The sequence below is a fragment of the Cheilinus undulatus genome, linkage group 20 (assembly GCF_018320785.1).
Source record: "Cheilinus undulatus linkage group 20, ASM1832078v1, whole genome shotgun sequence".
Lineage (NCBI taxonomy): Eukaryota > Metazoa > Chordata > Actinopteri > Labriformes > Labridae > Cheilinus > Cheilinus undulatus.
In genome coordinates, this window is record NC_054884.1 from 38,621,477 (window position 1) to 38,641,192 (window position 19,716).

Genomic DNA, 19,716 nt, shown 5'->3' on the forward strand with positions numbered 1-19,716 from the left:
GCTCTTGTTCAAATGTACTTGATGACCGCTGTTCTATTGTAAATAAAATCTGGGCTTCTGAGATTTGACAATCACTGACGACACTTGAAACAGTGTTCCAACTTTTTTGGAACTGGGGCTGTACATCCACTGAACTCCCAGAAACCTCTGCTCAGTAAACATATCACTAACCTCCTTTAACTGTGTCATGTGTTGCATAACAGCGTCCCCTCTCTGGGCCTACACAGAAACTTCTACATACATGGACGCTCTGGGCCAACAGGCCGTGTCATTCAGGGGTGAACTTGGTGAAACACGCCACAAAGGGAGGCCACGCCAGCAGATGATGGCGCTCTTTCTCATCATGTTTTGTTTGTTTCCTGGTGAACGGAGCGGCACTGCTGGGATCCATCACCCTCTGCTTCATTGGCTCTCAGTTACATACATTATCAAGCATTCATATTATTAGTCTGTGATTTATATGCCCCTATCAGTGAGTCTACACCAGTCAAAGTGTTTTTATGTATTTGAGTCATATATTTACTCTCTCCTGGGTCTCCTTCTGCTGACTGACCCAGTTATATTTCAATAAAGACAACATTTTAAACAAATAATTTTATTCCCTTTTTTGAAAAACGTCATCCAACACATAAAGACAAAATTCTATAAAAATATTCCATCAAGAACACACAAAGAAACAGAGCTACGGCAGCCTAGAGTGACCATTTTGTAGTGACAGAGGGTGTTAGTAGAATAAAAAGATCTGGGATGAAGTGAAGTAAATTAGGGAAAGACTAGAACTACTACGACAACGGGGGGGGGGGCGCCAGTTCTCGGGGTAGAAGAGTCCGACCGTGAAGATGGAGGCTAGACAAGCTAATAATTACAAGTTCTTCAACGTTGCCCCAGACACAAACACAACCCTATTGGTTGCTTGGTTTTTCAAAGTGTTCATGATTGACTGAAAAACACTGAGAGCCAGCTCGGGATTGGTTGACTGGTCGGGTCGACTGCTGCTCGTGAAGGTCAGAGGTCAAGGCTCGATCTCCTCCGGGACGATCGTGAGGATGACGTCCTCATTTCCTCGCCTCACCACTGTTCGCAGCTGATCGTCCCGCTTTATGGCGGCGCTGACGTCGCTGGCGGAGGTGACTCGCTCTCCGTTGATGCTGATGATGACGTCGCTTTCCCGCAGGCCAGCTCTGTTTAAAAACATAAGAAGAGGAATAGTCGAGACATTTAGCAAACAAATACGTGCTAGGCAGTTACAGTTTCTGCTGGTTTTCCACAACACTGCATTAAAGCAGGGGTTCTCAACCGTTTCAGCCAACCCCCCAAAACAAAGGTGCCAGAGACTGGGGACTACGACTGTACCTGAAGGTGGTTGAACAGCCATGAACATTCAAGAATAGTCATGTGGAGACAAGGCTGTCCATAAGGAGGGAGAAAGGGGGAGGTTTCTGGGCCCAGCCAAACTGGGGGCCCATGGATGTCAGCAAAATCATGGTCCATTTTGAAGTTAAGCTTTGAAAACCTTATTTCATATTTGACCTGAATAATAACCACTCTTATTAAAGAAACAAATATCTTTATTTATTCATTTAGCCTTCTTTAGATGAAAAAAACTTTTGTTAAAAACATCATTTAAATTGGTTAAAAATGGCTAAAATTGGTTAATAATGGCAAAAATAGTTAAAAGGTGGTGAAATTGGATTTTTTTAAGATCATAAATGAGTTAAAAGTGGCGAAAAATTAGATAAAAGTGGCAAAACTAGAAAAGCACTCAAAGAGTGCAGACCTCGGCTATTAGCCCTATCTCCCAATAGTGAAGAATCCTGTAAAAAAATTCCTGGATCCATCCCCATGCACCCCCCACCACGGCCTTCACCAATTACTCCCTCCCCGCCGAGGTGGAAACACGGTGAGGCAAAGCATTGGCTTCACTACGTGTGCTAACAGTCTGCACTGACAGTCTCACCCATGGTCTCACCGGACGACTGGAAGTCATGGCAGAGGGTGAATATTCCTCTATTCCTCCCAGCATTGTGAGTATTCTCGCTACAATTTACTGTCTTTCTCTCTGTTACGCTCTGACTCGTCTCCTCAACCAGGCGTGCGTCTTTCAGACTCTATAAACTCCAAAACTTTGAATAGAAACACACCAAAAAATGCTGCTGGGATTGAAGTTACTCACGTCCGCCATCTCCTGGTGTAAAGTGGTAACAGCGCAGACCTCTGCCATTAGCCCTATCTCCCAATACTACAGAATCCTTTAAAAAATTCCTGGATCCAGATGGTGATCCAGATCAGTCCCAAAATCTAATCAGTTCTTCCTTATGCTATTTCTGACATTTCCTGAATATTTCATGAAAATCTGTCCATGACTTTTTGAGTTATGTTGCTAACAAACAAACTTACAAATGAACAAACAAAAAACCCCTGCCGATCACATAACCTCCTTGGCGGAGGTCAAAACAACTAAAAATAGGTTAAAGTGGAAAAACAGGTTCTCCACCTTAAATAGTAGGTTGTAAGTATATCTCATAGCACAGTAACTTTCAGCAGAAACCATGGTGGCTTTTATTTCATAATGTTTTAGGCAGCATTACCAATGATTTCTATGTGTTTATTTATGTGCATGCTACTGGGCGTGATCCTGCAGCGCTCTCTCCTTCAGAGTGAATCACTCTGTCTGTTAATAAACAATTTTTCCAACCCCTTCATGAATAACAAGACCAGGTTAGAACCTAGTGTGTGGTTTGAGAATTGAAGGAACCAAAAAAAGTTTAAAACCCAAAGCTCTGTCAGCAGTCAAAAGCTAACCTGACAGATAGAACGTTTCATAAATGCATTGCATGAATACGTTTCACATTCATCTGTGAAAGCTCCCATAGAAAGTGTTTGGGGGGGGTTCTCAGAAATTCTCCAGAGGTGATGAGAGGAACATTCAATCTGTCACATTCATGACAGGCCAGTCAGAGTCAGACATATGACGTGTGCATGCACTTGATAAGGGCTGAGCTTCTCTGTGAATCTGATTGATGCCAAGGCCACTCGGGGATGTGCAAAAACATCTTTTCTGCCAAGACCAGCTTTCGTCTGTGTTCCAGTTCCAATAAACCAGTTTCAAAGATGGGTTAATAGCACTCCTGGCCGCACTGTACATCTTCAGCTAAATTTAATTCGCCATTGACAGTCAGCTCAGGTAACTCCTGCAAACACCGGGTAAACTGCAACAAACCGTGCTACCACACACCGTTCTCTTCTGCGTTCAATCTCCTGACCAGAAGTTTGGGAATGGCCCAAGGTCAAGTGCGAAAGTGATGCGTGCATAGAGCCTATTAAACTGCCGCTTTTCTACAGCAACATCCCAGCTAACGGCTACCGTGGAAGGCCCCATCCGTAACGATCACAAAGCCAAGCAAAAGCAGACTGATAGAAGAGCAAATACACCTTTTCTGATTTCTCTAAGTCTCTCTGCCCTTGTTCTGACAGTTTCTGACAAAACTGGACAAATCAGACTAAATGGATGGCAGTAAGGCAGGGGCGTAGCTGGGGATTTTGGGCCCCCAGAAAGAATTTACACAGGGCCCCCCTTTAACCGGTGAAACAAGCAACATATGTTGAGTCTTTTTTTACAAATATCGATGCATTTTGATGTATTTTTGAAACATAATTTCCCCATTTGTGAGCAACATTTTTACTATGGTTAAATTAAATTAAATTAGCATATTTGGACATTTTTAAGGCAGGAGCAGAATCGTATTTTACTCTATTTTATGCGAATTTCAGTCTGTTGACCGATTCATTTAGTCCAGTGTTACTTAACCAAAGAGCCACACTGTTGAAAAATGCATTTGCAAGAGCCACAATCTAAGTGATGAAAAGTGGCAATTAAGATAGGTTAAAGATAGCAAAAATGGTCAAATAGTGGCAAACAATGAAAGAAAAAGTGACAAAAATGGGAAGAAAAAATGGCAAAAAAGGGTGGGAAGTGACCAAAAAATGAATTAACAGTGACTAAACTGGGCAAAAATCAGAAAAAAGGTGGGAAAAATTTGCAAAAAGTGGCTTTTAAATGCAATAGGCAGCTTAAATAGGCGAGGAGTGGCAAAAAGGGGCAAAAAATTGTAAAAAGCAGGATAAAAGTGTCAAAAATGGACAAGAAGTGACAGAAAGAAGTGGTAAAAATGGGCTTAAAGTGGCAAACACTGGGAGAAAAATGGCAAAAAAAGGGCAGAAAGTGGCAAAAATGGGTGGGAAGTGACCAAAAAATGAGATAATGGTGGCAATATGGTCCCAAAGTGGCAAAAAATGAGTGAAAGATGACTAAACTTGTCAAAATCAGAAAAAAAAGTGGCAAAAATTGGCTACAAAGTGGTAAACACTGGGAGAAAAATGGCAAAATGGGAGGAAAAAGTGGCAAAAAAGGGCATAAAGTGACCAAAAAATGAGTTAACGGGGGCAAAAATCGTCCCAAAGTGGCAAAAATGTGGCAAAAATATGAGTGAAAAGTGACTAAAATGGGGAAAAAGCATCAAAGAGTGGCAAAATGTGTTAATAAGTGGCATTTAACTGCACAAGGCAGCTTATATGGGCATTGAGGATCACTGTTTTAGTCACTTTTGATTTAATGTCATTTGTTACTAAGAGAAAATGCATCAAAACACAAAAGACAACAGGAGACATTTTGGCCTTGCATTTACAATGCATTTTGGGAATTTAGATACCATGTGACTGCACCTAAGTACCTTCATCCACACTATGTACTAAAAATACATCTTCAGTGACAACCTGATATCAAAACTCACTACCAGCTTCTTATTCTAACAGCCTATACATCATTTTGGCGGCTTGATATCCCTGCATGTGTGCAGTGAAGCTGGTGGTGTTAAGACTGAATAGGGGCCAATTAGCTATGAGCTAAGTGCCTCTTTAACAGTTTTTCTCCCTTATGTTGAAAAAAACATGCTTTTGAAGGATACGGTGAAGTGGCAAATATCTTTTGTGAACGATAAGAACCAGATCCTGTTAGAGAGACTGGTTCCTTTCTTAAAATCCCTTCTTGCATTGGGGCGACAAACTTAGAGGCTTTATTTTTGGTGCAGACATGCTCTCTCTCTCTGTGAATGATTAGTAACGGTTTAATATTCTACTGTAATGAGGTCTCTTTTTATTCAAAAATGTAAAACTCCACTTCCAGAGTAAAGAGAAACCAGTTCAAAGATGACTAGAGCCGTTTGTCTCCACGGCCAAAGGGAGTTGGACGGTCTGGGTGGGAAACATTCATGAATCTGTCATAACTGCCAACTTTAATCCAGACTCCAAAAGCAGCTTTCAGAGCAGCAGTGAACTCTGCACGCTGCCGTCTCCACACACGCAGAGTTCAGATCTCATGAATGTCCTTTCAGCAGGATCAGATATTCATCCTGACTCTAACCCGTGTTTCTCATAAACCGGCCAGACAACAAGTAAACAAACTCCAGCAGCTGTTTTCTCAGGTGGATGGCTGAGGTTTGCTTTCAACAAACTTTAATGTGGATGTATGAATCTTTGCAAAGCCAGGATGCATCCTGCAGGAATACGACTGGGACCAAGCAGCATGCAATGCTCTTTCTTTCTCTTGAAGAGGAAATGAGAGGATTTTTGATGGGCTGTGTATCATTTATAAAGAGAGGGGGCGCAGAATATTCCTAGCATAATATCTGAGATCAGCTGGTGAGAGGACATGGTGAAAGAAGAGATCATCGTCAGTGCTGATATGAAAGAAAGAAGCTCTGAATACTGTAATGTTGGAGGAAGTACTTATGTGCAGAGGAGAAGGAGGCTGCTGCAGCAGAGGGTGAAGTAACACCAGATGGTGTTACGGTCTAACGAGTCACCGTGTTAACAAATGTGTCAGTGATTATTATAGTTAAACAGATGTTAAAGAGAGCTGGTAACTGCGGTGATTTTTCACCTATCCAAACTGGAGTTGATTCAGCATGCAACATTAACAAGCATCAGCTACAAAAGCAGCTGTTTCCTATTTGAGAGCCCTAACCGGATGAGAGCAAAGCAGCGCCATGCAACCTGCTGTTTTAACTGTGGACATGAATCCATTTTCTTTTCTGTCACATGCGTTGACATGAATGAGAAATGAAGGAGACTGTCAAGGCACTAGCAGAGTCCTACTGGAATATTTTCTTTCACTTTTTTTTCTCTAGCAGAGCTTGTCAGCATATTTTAAAACACTGATCATCAACTGGCGGCCCGGGGGCCATATCAGGCCCCCCAAAGCTTCCTGTCCGGCCCCCAGAAGGTCATTACATTCAGAGAAACAGGAAAAGAAAATGTGGTTTTAAGAGCATCTTTTGGCTTTAAATGTCTGCAGCTGTTAAATCCACCCCAAAAACAATTAATATTCAAATAGTTTTAGAATGACATTTGATCTGTTTTTACAGAAATTCACTTGTCAGCCATTATTAGTAAATATTTTTTAAAAAGGGAGTTAAAACTGGCAAAAATGGCCAGATCAAGTGATGAAAATGGGTTAGAGAGTGGCAAAAATGGGCGATAAGCATCTGAATGGGTTGTGAAGTGGCACAAAGCAACAAAAACTTGCAGTAAAAGTGTTGAAAAGAGGTTAAAATGTGGCAAACTATTAGTATAACAGGAAAAAATGGGCAAAAAGTATATCAAAAATGGGTTTAAAGGGGCAAAAATGGTGGAAAAAGTAATGAAAAGAAGCAACAAAGAGTGGCAAAAAGGATAAAGGAGGGATAAGGCAGGCAAGTAAAATAGTTTAAAGGAGTTAATGAATGTTAAAAAATTGTGTTAAAGAGGCAAAAAAAGGGCATTAAGTACCAAAAATGGGTTAAAAGTGGCAAAATGGTGCAAAAATAGCTAATGGCAAAGTAGTGAAAAGGCAGAAAAGTGGGTCAAAGAGTGATAAACTAGCAAAAAGTGTCAAAAATGGGTTAAAAGTGTCACAGAATGTTGTAGAAATGGCAGAATGAAGCAGTGAAGTAGTGAAAAGTGCGAAACATGAGTTCTTATTTGTGCTAAATCATAATTGTGAGGGTCTATTCTCTGGGATCTTCAGGAGCCCAAGCCAACTCTGTGGGCACGCCTGTCTCCTTGTGGTCTACAGCATTATATATCAGGATAGATCTCACTGGTAATGACTAAAAATGTCCTGCGTTTTAAAAGAAAATAATAATATAATAAATTTATAATAAATTTAATTTAATATAAGTTAGGATTGTGTTGCATTAAATAAACAGAACTAGGGTTACATGAAGGCTCACCCCTGTCAAAGAATCCATACAAAGCACCTCACTTCTGAGTCATGCTGGATCAGTGTTACTCAACCCTGCTCAACTTAAGAGCCAAATTGTTGAAAAATACCATTGCATGAGCCACAATCTAAGTGGTGAAAAGTGTCAAAAAAGGGTTAAAGTGGCAATAAAACTAATTTAAAGCAGGAAAAATGCTCAAAAAGTGGCAAAACATGGCTGAAAAGGGGAAAATAGGCATAAAATTGCCAAGACTGGGTAAAAAATGGAAAGAATGGGGAGAAAAAGTGGCAAAATTAATAGAAAAAAGAGATACAGGTGGCAAAAGAAATGGTCAAAAAGCAGTAAAAACATTGCAAAAAATAAGTGAAAAGTGACTAAAATGGGATAGAAGCAGCATGAGTGGCAAAAATGGGGAAAAGCAGTGGCATTCAATGGCAAAAGGCAGCTAAAATGGGCAAAAAATGGCAAAAAAAAAGTGGAAAATTTGCAAATAGCAAAAAAGCAGGATAAAAGAGGTAAAAACTAGCTAAAAAGGACCCAAAAGGACAACTGGGGCAAAAAGAAGTGGCAAAATGGGCTTAAAAAGCAGAAAAATTGATTAAAAGTGGCATAAAAGGAAAAATAAGGGAAGGGGATCAAAATATACAATCATATTCCTTAGTGGGTCCAAACATCATCGGTGGGGTTCAAATACCTTCAACAGTTTCCTTTATTCTCTCACTCTGGTTCAGTACACACAACCACAATCACATGGAAGACTGCTGACTACTGACTCCACTGTTCATATGAGATGGCAGAGTTTGAACAGAAGTTGCACGTGTTCAACTACGTTTTGTCTTGTCGTTCCGATTGGCCCATCATAAATGTGACAGAATGTTCGTCCAATTACATACTAAGAACATTATAATAAGGCCCGCCCTCCCCAAACGGGAGCTATGGGGGCTTTCCCAGATGAATGTGAAATATTTTCACGTTCATTTAACGTTGAATGTGAATTCAATGTTCAATGTTTATTCATTTAACATTTTTAGATGCCCCTGGTCTGAGCATATTTTGTTCTCGGGTCCACAAATGCAAACCTGTGTTCTATTGACATTTCACCACTTTACAAAGGTAATAGTCAAGCTGATCCAACAGGGGACAGCCTGGGAGTAGCCTTGGAAAGCACAATGCATTATGGGAGATGAAGTATTTGTCCCCTTGGGCAGATGGGAGAGCAACAGTCCTTTTCCTAGAATTTCTCTGGCTGTGTAGTGCCGATTTTAGGGATGCATGACATCATAGGCGTGGTATCAGTGTGAGCAGATATTAGCTTACAATGAAAGTATTTACCACAGCTATATGGGCTGTGAGTATCAGCCTATTTCTACTATAATTATACCAATATGTGTGTGAAGCTGTAGGCAGAACCAGCAGACCTATATCAGCTAAAGTCTTCTTTCTGTTCATGCTTATTTCTTAAACTTAAAGTGTGTTTAAGGACTGAAGTTTTGGTTCTGAACCACATTTTTACATCCCTATCAGCTAAGATGAATTTATAATTATTGTCATATTAGATATATCAACAAATGTCCACTATAGTTCATCCCTAACTGATTTTATTTCTTGCACAGGTGTCTGAAAAATTGCAAACTCCCCCTTGAAAACGAGTCATTTATGTCTTTAACATTAACGTGCTGTGATTTTAATGAACTGCTTGTGGACACGGTTACTTGATTTGACATGGTGGACGGAAAACTGCACACACTGTGGGAAAAAGAGACAGAAACTCACGCCTCAGCGGGAGTCCGGCTGATGACCTCAATGACATACGCCCCTGAGGTGACATCTGGGAAGTCTGACTGTCTCTCCTTCAGGTCCTTAGCCAGCCTGAGAGGAAAAGAGCCAAAACATGAGGTTCTGTACTGTCAGCAGAGATCCAGACTGATTTTAACTCAGAGTGAAGGAATGGTGTCTCCGTTTGGACTCCAGTATGTAGAGCTTTGCTCTGAATCATAATGATGCTCAAGCTGAAAAATTTAACACCAAAAAATCTGATTTTGATGAGGCCTTGTGAGTGTATCAGCTGAGGGAAATGGGTCAAGTCATAAATAAATGTCATAAAGTGGAACTGGTTTATGTTTGGGGTGTTTCCTATGGGACAGCCTGGGTGTAACACTGACCTACAGGATGTTGGTGTGGCTTGGGTTGACTTACATTCCTATTAAACTTGTAATATGACAGCTGATAAATAAATGTGAGTCACAGCTTGGACATGATCACCACTCTTGTTATGTGTGGAGTACAGATTAGCAAACATCCATTCCATTCATCAGATTTGATCTGTTGTCTCATTGTGGGAGTTTCAGATTTAAGCTGCACAGCAGAGAAGTTTAACCTCACAGAGACACAGGAATCAGTTTCATCATAACATGCATCAATAGATTGATTTAACTTACGTTGGAGTGAGACTCATCATCCTGACGCCGATATATTTTTTCTTCTGAAACGTTTTACCTGCAAAACACAAAAATATACATGTTGGTATAGCTGACCTAGAAAAGAACAAAGATTTTAATCTTCCTTGCAAAGCCCCAGTCTACAATTGTTTGTGCCAAACCAGAAACAGTTAGCTTCATTTGAGGACTGTGAGCTGCTATGGCTGCCGCAAGTGTAGCAGTTAGCTACACTTGAGCTATAGTAGCTATAGTATAGAAACAGCTGTCAACCATAATTGGTTAATTTTTGCATCTTTTGCAGTCATCATCATTAAAGTTAGAACAATTTCCTACCAAGTGGAAGATAAGTATTATTAAAATGAGCAAAGAGAAAAAAACAAAAGCTTCTCTTAGCAGGGATGTTTAGTAGGTCTACCTATCTTCACTACTGATAGGCTTTGGCATGAATTATAGTCACCGACAAGTTCTGCCAAACACTATGGTAGCGCCGCGTACATCAGGTCAGCACTGGAGCTCAGCATGCCTGCCACCTCAATTTGTCGTGATATAGGGTTGAATGATTTGCAAAAATAATCTAATTGTGATTGTTTCCCTCCAATATTGCAGTTGCAATTTAATATGCGATTATTCTCAGGTCAATCATATGTATTTTTCAACAAATTCAAGCAATAAATAATTTCATAAATAAGACCTTGAGCATTGAAAACAATGAAATTATTTCTGAAGCAGTTAATACAAAGTAGCATGAATCTGAATATGGGGGTGCAACGAGCTTTAAGCTATAAAGGAGGCAGCTGGGGTGGAGGAGGTGAAGCTGAGCTTACTATTTTTGCAAATCTATTTTTTCATATTGCAAATGTGATGTCCTTTGCTTTGTTTAAGGGCATTATCATTTTTATGTAACTCATTTTGATTAAGAGAAATATACATAAAACACAAAAAGAAGGATTTTTGTAAACCATTATAAAAAACGACACTTTTATGTTTGCAGAATGTGTATAAAATCTCTGCTGCTGCAAAAAAAAGATTTATTAAACTGGTATTTTGACACATTTCCAGTTTAAAAAATATTGCAACTTCTCCAAGCTGTAATTTGCAGCAGGCCACATTGCGATTTAGTCTAATTTACGATTAATTTCCCAGCCCTAGTGTGATAGCCTTTTCCAAATACTCTGTGTGGAAGGTTTCCCAGATGAATGTGAAATATATCCATGCAGTGGATATATGAAGTGGTCTATCTGGCGTGTCAGATTACTTTCCAACAGTTTACAAGGAAAATGCCCCGAAGTCAGAGAATTTATGGTTCTGCTGCTACTGTGTGCAAATATCAAACATGCTAGATTTAATCTGACCAGTCAGGAGCAGTTGATCTGGCCATGGTCGACCATCATGTCCTCCTGTATACTGTATGATAAACGATGCAGGACCAGGCTGAAAGTCATGTGACTTCCAAGTGAACTTTTAATTCATGTTTGAAGCAGCTGCAATCACAGTGAATACCTGGCTTTAGAGCTAGAAGACAACTTCAAAGTGCTTGTTCTGTCAAATACACTGTTTAAGACTCTTATACATCAATAAACATACAGGAGTGCATGTACAAAATGACTCACTGATGTCCACGTTAAGTTATTTCTCTAAGTAATTCAAGTTAGGATAACTGTTAAGATAAGAGACGTACTCGACAAACTGTTCTTTGACAAACGGACAGCTCTTACTTTAAAAGAAAATAAGGAATTTCTGGTAAGTAATGACGGAAGCTTAACCACAGAACAGAAGTCGCCATGGATAGGAAAGTTATTAACACTGAAAAACCTGAGTTTAAAATGAAGATCTTCACTGCTGGCCTCATCCTCCGTCCTGGTCATGATTCTGTTTTTCAGATAAACACTGTGATAAATGTTAGGAGTGCAATTGGTGTCCAACCTTTGGCCTGTCTGTCATGCGACTCTGCCAGGAACTGTCTGATCTTGTCTGACGGGATGGCAAAGGAGATTCCTGCTGTGACTTTCAGAGTGTTGATTCCGATCACCTCTCCGTCCTGGAGCACACAGAAACACACACATAGCCCACACATTAATCCTCAAACACTCGACAATAAAAACTAAATTTCCTCCCAAAGCTCATGAAACCGCCACATTTGATGCCACATCATTTGGTTAAGTAAGAGCCGGCTGGAAACAAACATGTAATCAGAGTCAGCTGTGGACTGCGAGCGTCTGCCAGGCATTACTCAAACTCTTTATTCACTTGGTCTAATAAGAACTTTATGGGCAGAGGTGTTTGTTTATCTGAGGTTACGTGTCTCTCTGTTTTGCAATACTATATAAAAACACTCCCAGTAATACGAAACTCCGCTTTTGTCCTTTTTATAAAAAAGAAGGAGATGATGTAAGAGTTAGATAAAATTTAATCTCAGACACAGACCAACAAAATTACTTTATATAATGCATTTTTATGAAAAGAATATGCATTAAATACCCTGTGAAGACATTTAAAATCTTGTCATAGTCATTAAAATTTAATATGCATTACAAAACTTTATGTTAAGCAGCTATATGAAGAGTAAAACCATGATGCAAACAAGGTTGAAACCAAATTTTCATTTAACCATTTAAAACATGATATTTATCCTGCTTAAGTCACTTATAGCACAGTGTGACTGCAAACTAAGACTAAAGTAATAGATGCAACAGGAAAATATCATGCATTGAGCCAAAGTTACACTGAATTTAGGATAAATTGAATATTTAAGCAGAAAGACTTGATATCAGAGCCACTGGACAAATGCAGTATGAAACTAAAATGATGAAAATCAATGCAAAACATATAAAAAAACCACTTGGAGTTTGCAAAAAAGCACCCTAGACTGTGAGAAACAAGATCCTCTGGTCTGATGAAACCAAGCCTGAACTGTTTGGCCTTAATTCTAAATGTTACAATGTTAAAATGTCATTTAGCAGACAGTTTTATCCAAAGCGACTTACATCTGTAAGGTAGACAGCTGTTCCAGGAGATAAGAATCTTGCCCAAGAGCCCAAGCTAAATACTGACCATGCTGACTGGGATTCAAACCATTGATATTGCATACCAAAGTCAGCGATGTAACCCACTAAGCTACCCAACCCCCTGGAGGAAACCAGGCATCGCTCACCACCTGCCCAATACCATCCCAAGTGAAGCATGGTGGTGGCAGCATCATGCTGTGGGGGTGCTTTTCAGCAGCAGGGACTGGGAGACTGGTCAGGGTTGAGGGAAAGCACAGAGATTTCCTCAATGAAAACCTGTTCTGCAGCGTTCAGGACCCCAGACTGGGTGGAAGGTTCACCTTCCAACATGACAGTGACCCTAAGGCCCCGTCCGCACGGATACGAATTCAGGCGTATACGCAAATTTTTTTTTGTCGTATTGGCGTTTCATCTACTACTGTTTCGTCTCCGTGTGGACGGCTATCCGCATCTGTCTCGAAATGATTACGTCACACACAGCGTAGCTCCCTTAAGGTGCCTGCGTGGGTCTGGCCATAACAATCATGGCAGACTACACGGTTGTGTTCGTGCTGCAGAAGCTAAAGAGCTTGTTATGGCCTTTACAGCAAAAACGGATGCTCCTTTACCACCACCGCGAAACGCACAAACCATATGTTCTTAAATCCAACGTGGAGAAAACCAGAAAGGCAACTAGAAGAAAGTTAGCGTCAGTTTTCTGTGTTCTTCTTCTTCTGTTGTAGGGCATTTCCGTGACAGCAATACAGCGCCACGTACAGGCTTGGCATATGCACTACGGCGTTTTCAGTCGTTTTCAGTGGTTCCATGCTTAAGCGGACATTTCCTGAAACGATCCCGTCTTTACGGAAAAATTTTTCAAAACAAAACGGCAATATATCGTTTTCGTTTCCATGTGGACAGGGCCTAAGACCACAGACAAGACAACACAGGAGTGGTTTTAGAGACAACTAACACCATAACAAAATGGAAAAAAGTGAAGGGGGTCTAATGCCCACTCCCTCGCCAGCAGGATGGATGACGTGAGGCTGCGGATTTGTAACAGCTTCGACCACTGTGTTTGATTTCGATCACTTGGTTAAACTTGGCAAGGAGACTTGTCTCTTTCAGCTCCCAAATGGCTCTTCATTTGGAGTCATTCTGGCTTCATTAGATCAGCCAGATTTTTTTTCTTTAAAGGTTTATTTTGGGCATTTTTGTGCCTTTATTTGATAGAGGAGGATAGTGGATAGAGTCAGAAACAGGGATGAGAGCAGGGGAGAGACATGCAGTAAAGGGCCTCAGGCCAGATTCAAACCCAGGCTGTCCACGTACATGGGGCGCACACCTTAACCAGTCAGCCACCTGTGCCCCAGATCAGCCAGATTTTTCACAATTTTGACACATGGTTCACATTTGTGCCTGTGTTTTACTCCAACTGTGCTTATTTTGTTAAATTAGGAAAAAATCTTGAGCTGGGCCATATGACCCCCATGCATTAAAAATCGGTTACAGCATTAAGCATGAGTCCTCTGTGAGCTGAATCATAAGTTTAAGAGCCTGAGTTAAATACTTGTTTGTATTTACGTTTCACTTACCAGATTGACTAGTGGCCCTCCAGAGTTGCCGTACTGCAAGAGAACAAAGAAGCAGACATAATTAACCTCATTTAACTTTGGTATTGCATTATGCAACACTACATCCTCAGATCTGTTTTTTTTTTTATTACTTTTTAAAACGTTTTCCAATATCCAGCTAACCAGCAAGAGGATGCAGATTTTGGCTGATCATATCTTTAGATTTTTGGCATATTCACACTTGGTAATCCGAACAATGCCCAAGCATGCTTGACCCCCAAAGTCCAGTTCGTTTGCAAGTACGAGTGCTCAATTTCCGTACATTTCGTCCTGGGATGGATGGATGAGGTGAGCCTCAGCACAGTGCTATGGCTCATGCATGCACACAAGCTATGGTGCACAGCATGGATATGATGTATAAGCAATATAAATATAATTTTTTGACACTGGGTGAATGCTAGTGGGTCAATCTGACCAAATCATAGTGAGTAAAGTTGCTTTCATTTTGTCTGTGCCTTATCTGTAAGCTTCATGCCTGCCATAGGTCAATGTCATGATGTATACGCTCTCAGGTCTGGCTGGGTTTGAAGCAATGTGACTGCAGAGGACTGCTGTGGAGGGGGGGCAAGTATGCCCCAGCATGGTATGGGCATACTGGGTCTTGTGTGAGGTGCGCCATTCAACAACAAACCCCGTTAAATTCTGTCATGTTCAGAGTTTCGTGCATCTCCCCTCTCCACCTGATGCTCTCTCTGCCTCTCTCGACTCACGTTGATAATGGCGTCGGTCTGGATGTAGTCCATGTCTGAGTTACGGAGGCCGAGTTCCTTCCCTCCTCTCTGGGTGGTGCTGACGATGCCGGTGGTGACGGTGTTCTGCAGAGAGAACGGGCTGCCTATGGCGACCACAAACTCGCCGGGACGAAGGTCGGCTGACCGGCCGAGCAGCAGCACGGGAAGCTTCATCTACTCGGATAAAGACACGAGAGAGAAACAAAAATGTGGTAAGAAAATGAGAGACAAACTCTTTTTATAATGAAGTTTTGTAAATCTTTCGTTGCTGACTGCCCACTTATCCTGAATTACCAAGAACTTTGCATCTCAGAGGATGTAGAGATATAGAAACTCCTGTACACCAGCATGCTCACTGTGGAGTTAGCAGGGCACACTAAACAAGGTTTACACAGTCACACACACAGAGGTAAACAGCAGTTTATTCTCTCTAAGCTGGTGGAGACAGACGTGGATTTCCTGTGTGGAGAGCTGAATCAGCTCTCAGTCTGGACCAGGCTCCTCTCTCCATCCACAGCTCCAACACCAACCGAAATCATTTCCACCCTTACTGACCAAAGTGTTCGTCAGAGTCTGTGCTTCTGATTTCTAACCCTGACTCTGCTCATTTCCTTCAGCTTCTTCTGACTTGGTAAAGCTGTAAGTTTGTTTAGTATTTACACATTGTCTTGAAAGTGTTAAATGTACAATATGGAGAATTTTTGCACTAAATTGTCCATGTTCATTAAGAAACTACAGCTCCTGTGTTATACCATGAAATTTGGTGTATAACACACTTGAAAGTTGGGCTGTGGCTCATATCCTGGGGCAACTTCTATACCAGTGTAAATTGCTAAAACACGCCATGTCATGACCACAAGCTGCCACCATCACACTGCATGGGATTTAGATTGTGCGTTTAAAGAAAACAAGGAGTATATTGTGAAGTAAATAAACTGTGTGGAGAACTGGTTTAACTAAGTCTGTCTCATCTCTGCAGGCTGTGAGCTTATCGTGCAAGAGGATGGTTTAAACCCGTTTTCTTCTTTGGGAGATTTGAAGAACAGCCTGTATCTAATATATACGACAGAGTATTAGGGCCACACAAAGACAAAGAAAATAAAAGGATAAATCTGTTTGTTTTTTTGGACATTATGAGAATAAAATCGTAATATAACGAGAAAAAACTCATAATATTATGAGGATAAAGTCATAATATCATGAGAATAAAGTCGTAATATAACGAGAAAAAACTCGTAATATTACGAGAAAAAAAGTTGTGATATTACGAGAATAAAATATTACAAGAAAGACAGCCTGCCGGTGCCACGGATCTATGACGGAGTATTGTCCTGATTCTAATAATAATTTGATGCTGATGTGCAGAAAGTATTTCCTTATTTGTGAAACCGATACTAAAGTATAGCTTCACAAGATGCACAACATTGCTCAATTTAATGGAGGTGGCACCCCGGCAGACTTTCTTTCTTGTAATATTTTATTCTCGTAATATTATGATGTTTTTGCTTGTAATATTGCAACTTTTTTTCTCATAATATTACGACTTCATTCTCGTAATATTACAACTTTTTTTCTTGTAATATTATGACTTTATTCTCATAATATTACTCATTTTTTCTCGTAATATTACAACTTTATTCTCGTTATATGACTTTATTCTTGTAATGTCAAAAATTATTTATTTATTTATTTATTTATTTTTCTCTTTGTGTGGCCCTAATACTCCATCGTAAATATACCATGACAACTTATAGTCTAGATTTTACATCATGTATTTTAAGTTTTATCTTCTTATTCATGTTTTGTGCTGTTTACTGGTGATGGACCACGATTACTCTCTTCCACTGTTTGCAAGTTTGAGTGCCAAAGCTCCACAGGGGTCTGGTTGCAGACTGTTCATCTCTAAAGGCTCGTCTCATGGACTGAGACACCGCCTCTGTCAGAACAGAAATACACGCTAAAACTTTCTGAATATAATTGGATTGGACTTCCATTTAACCCCTTAATGCCTGTTGTCGCAAATTTGATACATACTTTTTTGATACTTCTAATCAATATGCTTAATAAATTACTCAAAAAAACTTCTGAACACAATCTGATAAATGATAAAAATGCCCTCAAGTGGATTATCAGTTACCAAAAACACCTAATGAATGAAATGAGATACTAAAAATATATTTATTAAATTTTATGGAAATTTGGATTTTTTTAAAATTTCAGTAGAAAGTTAAATGAACATTTCAGTTCCAAAAAATTAGAATTTTCTGGCTGCTATTTATGTTTTCGGGCATTAAGGGGTTAAGATTAGGATAAAAGAAAAAAAAAAAACGGACCTGCTAAATTTTTAATAAAGCAAAAGAAACAGTCTGCTTACAGGAAAAAACCTCATTGTCTGGTTTAATGGATGGATTTGACATAATAAGGGAGAAAAGCTGTTAAAATGACCTGGTTTGGGCTGCAATGATTTTAGAATGTTTTGAAAGGAGGCTTCCTCTGTAATGGAAATTTCATACATCACTGAAAGTTCAAGAAGAAAGGCTGGGGTGCTTCTATTGTAGTGTGATTGGTTGGAATCTGATGAATGAAGGATGAACATGAATCTGAATGACCTTGATCTTTGACCTCTAAAATCTGTTGCTGGTGCAGAGGCATTGAATCACATCAGTGTTTAATAGCCTGAGCATCACATGATTCTGGGATGATAAAGTGCAAAAATGGGAAAAAAAAAAAATGGGACTATTAGATTTCCATCCCTCTGACGGAAGTTTCCAGCACTGTGAAGCTGACAGAACCTGACAGGCAGCGACACTCTTAGACAGAAACACCAAAAACTTCAGTTACTGAACTTCAAGAGCCATGTAAAAACTTTCATAAGTAATAACTTGTTAAAATGAGCTTATATTAGAAACACATGGTCAAACACACTGGGAATAATCCTACCAAATTAAATTTATAGAGCCTTTTTAATCAAGTTAATAAGAAAAACTCTTTGGAACAGGCCTCCACTCGTCTGTTAATGCCAGAAAGAAACTCAGAGACATGAATCACTAAAACAAAACTTTCCCTGCTATTGTCTTCCTACACAAGCCTCGGCCTACTCTGTTATTTGTGTCTGTCTGGAGCTTTATTTAATGTGCAGCCTCCTGTCTTGGTCAGAACATGCTCATAAAAGGGTTTTATAACAAAAACAAAGCGTTTTACAGGATGAATTTATAAAAAAGAAAAGAGAAACCTCTGCCAGACCGAGGGGCAGAACAGGAAATAGCACCTTCCTACATTGACATCTGGTCAATTTGTGAGCCTACTTTCATAACCACACTGGTGTTTTAAACATGTTTAACTGAAATCTATTGGAAACACTGCCTCCCCATTAAAGATTAAACTACAAGCTTGTAAATAGCAGTGGCTTTTGAAGCAGGTGAGGCAGTAATAGATTTTTCCTTAGATATAACGGTGATAGCAACAAAGTCCATGTTCCAAGACATCCCCTTGACTTTAAAGCCCACAGCAATAGTGGTCATATCATATATTTACCACTTTCTAGTAGGGATATGCACCTTTGAATCTTGAAAATCAAGATACAAAACTGTTATGCAGAAATTGTTGTACAGCTAGCTACCACTAGGTGGCGCTGTGGCTTCTGAAGAAATTCAAGAACAGATGAGAATCAAAGTTATTGACATGTATCAGTCTGGGGAGAGCTACAGAGACATTTCTACGGCTCTGGGGCTCAGAAATTCATGATTAGAGCCATTATCCACAAACGGAGAAAACTGTGAACAGTGTTGAATAGGATTGGGTATTTCCAGGGTTTACAGTATTAACGCCAGGTGTTTAAAAACCAGGTTTTACAAGCGTTTGTTGGCATGCATGTGCAAGCACAGTCAGCCAAGTGTGCGCCTCTGCAGCCGTTTTATTAAATCTGCTTTATTACCGCCCATTCCTAGTGGTGAACCTGACTGGACTAAAGTTTTTTCCATCTGGAGTTAAACTAACACAGCATGTCATCAGAAGAACATCAGACCGACAGTCAGACACGGTGGTGGTAGTGTGGTGGTCTGGACCAGGACCTGGACCTGGAACCATGAATTCTGCTCTGTAGTTGAAAATCCTGAAGGGGAATGTCCGGTCATTAAGCTCAAGCACACATGGGTTATGGAGCAGGACAGTGAGCCCAAAAACACCAGCAAGTCCACCTGAATGGACTAAAAAAGCTAAATGAAGGTTTTGGAGTGGCCTAGTCAATGTCCGGACTTAAGTCTGATTCAGATGCTGTGGCATGACCTTTATGCTGGAAACCCTCCAATGTGGCTGATTTAAAACAATCCTGCAAAGACAAAATTGGGTCAAAATTCCTCCACAGTGATGTGAAAGACTCACGGCAAGTTTTGCGAATGCTTGCTTGTAGTTTTTGCCACCAAGGGTGGAACGTCTTACTGAAGGAGATATTTATGAGCTTTTTTATTCTAAAATAGGACTTATCCATGTAGATTTAGGCTAAACCTCTGCTGACAAGGACTGACTAGCCTGCCCTGACACCAGAGTAAGCTCTCACTTCCTTTTGTCTTAAACAGCCCTTCAGCTTTTACTGTACAACTCTTTTCCAGACTGTTCTGTAAAGGTAGGCCAAAGGGGAAATCACTTTTTGGTCCGCAGCACAGAGATTTTTT

At 40.2% G+C, this 19,716-nt stretch overlaps 1 protein-coding gene across 1 annotated transcript in view; it reads right to left on the reverse strand.

The window, feature by feature from the left end:
* Positions 1–586: 586 nt before the first annotated feature.
* htra1b (HtrA serine peptidase 1b) overlaps positions 587–19,716 on the reverse strand; it is a 46,612-nt gene continuing 27,482 nt past the window's right edge. The window contains exons 5-10 of the mRNA XM_041815764.1: positions 15,026–15,220; positions 14,277–14,309; positions 11,621–11,735; positions 9,698–9,755; positions 9,033–9,128; positions 587–1,181 (exon numbers count right to left, since the gene is read on the reverse strand). Coding sequence (XP_041671698.1) covers positions 1,013–1,181; positions 9,033–9,128; positions 9,698–9,755; positions 11,621–11,735; positions 14,277–14,309; positions 15,026–15,220 — 666 coding nt within the window. The 3' untranslated portion in view covers positions 587–1,012. The remainder of the gene's footprint in view (positions 1,182–9,032; positions 9,129–9,697; positions 9,756–11,620; positions 11,736–14,276; positions 14,310–15,025; positions 15,221–19,716) is intronic.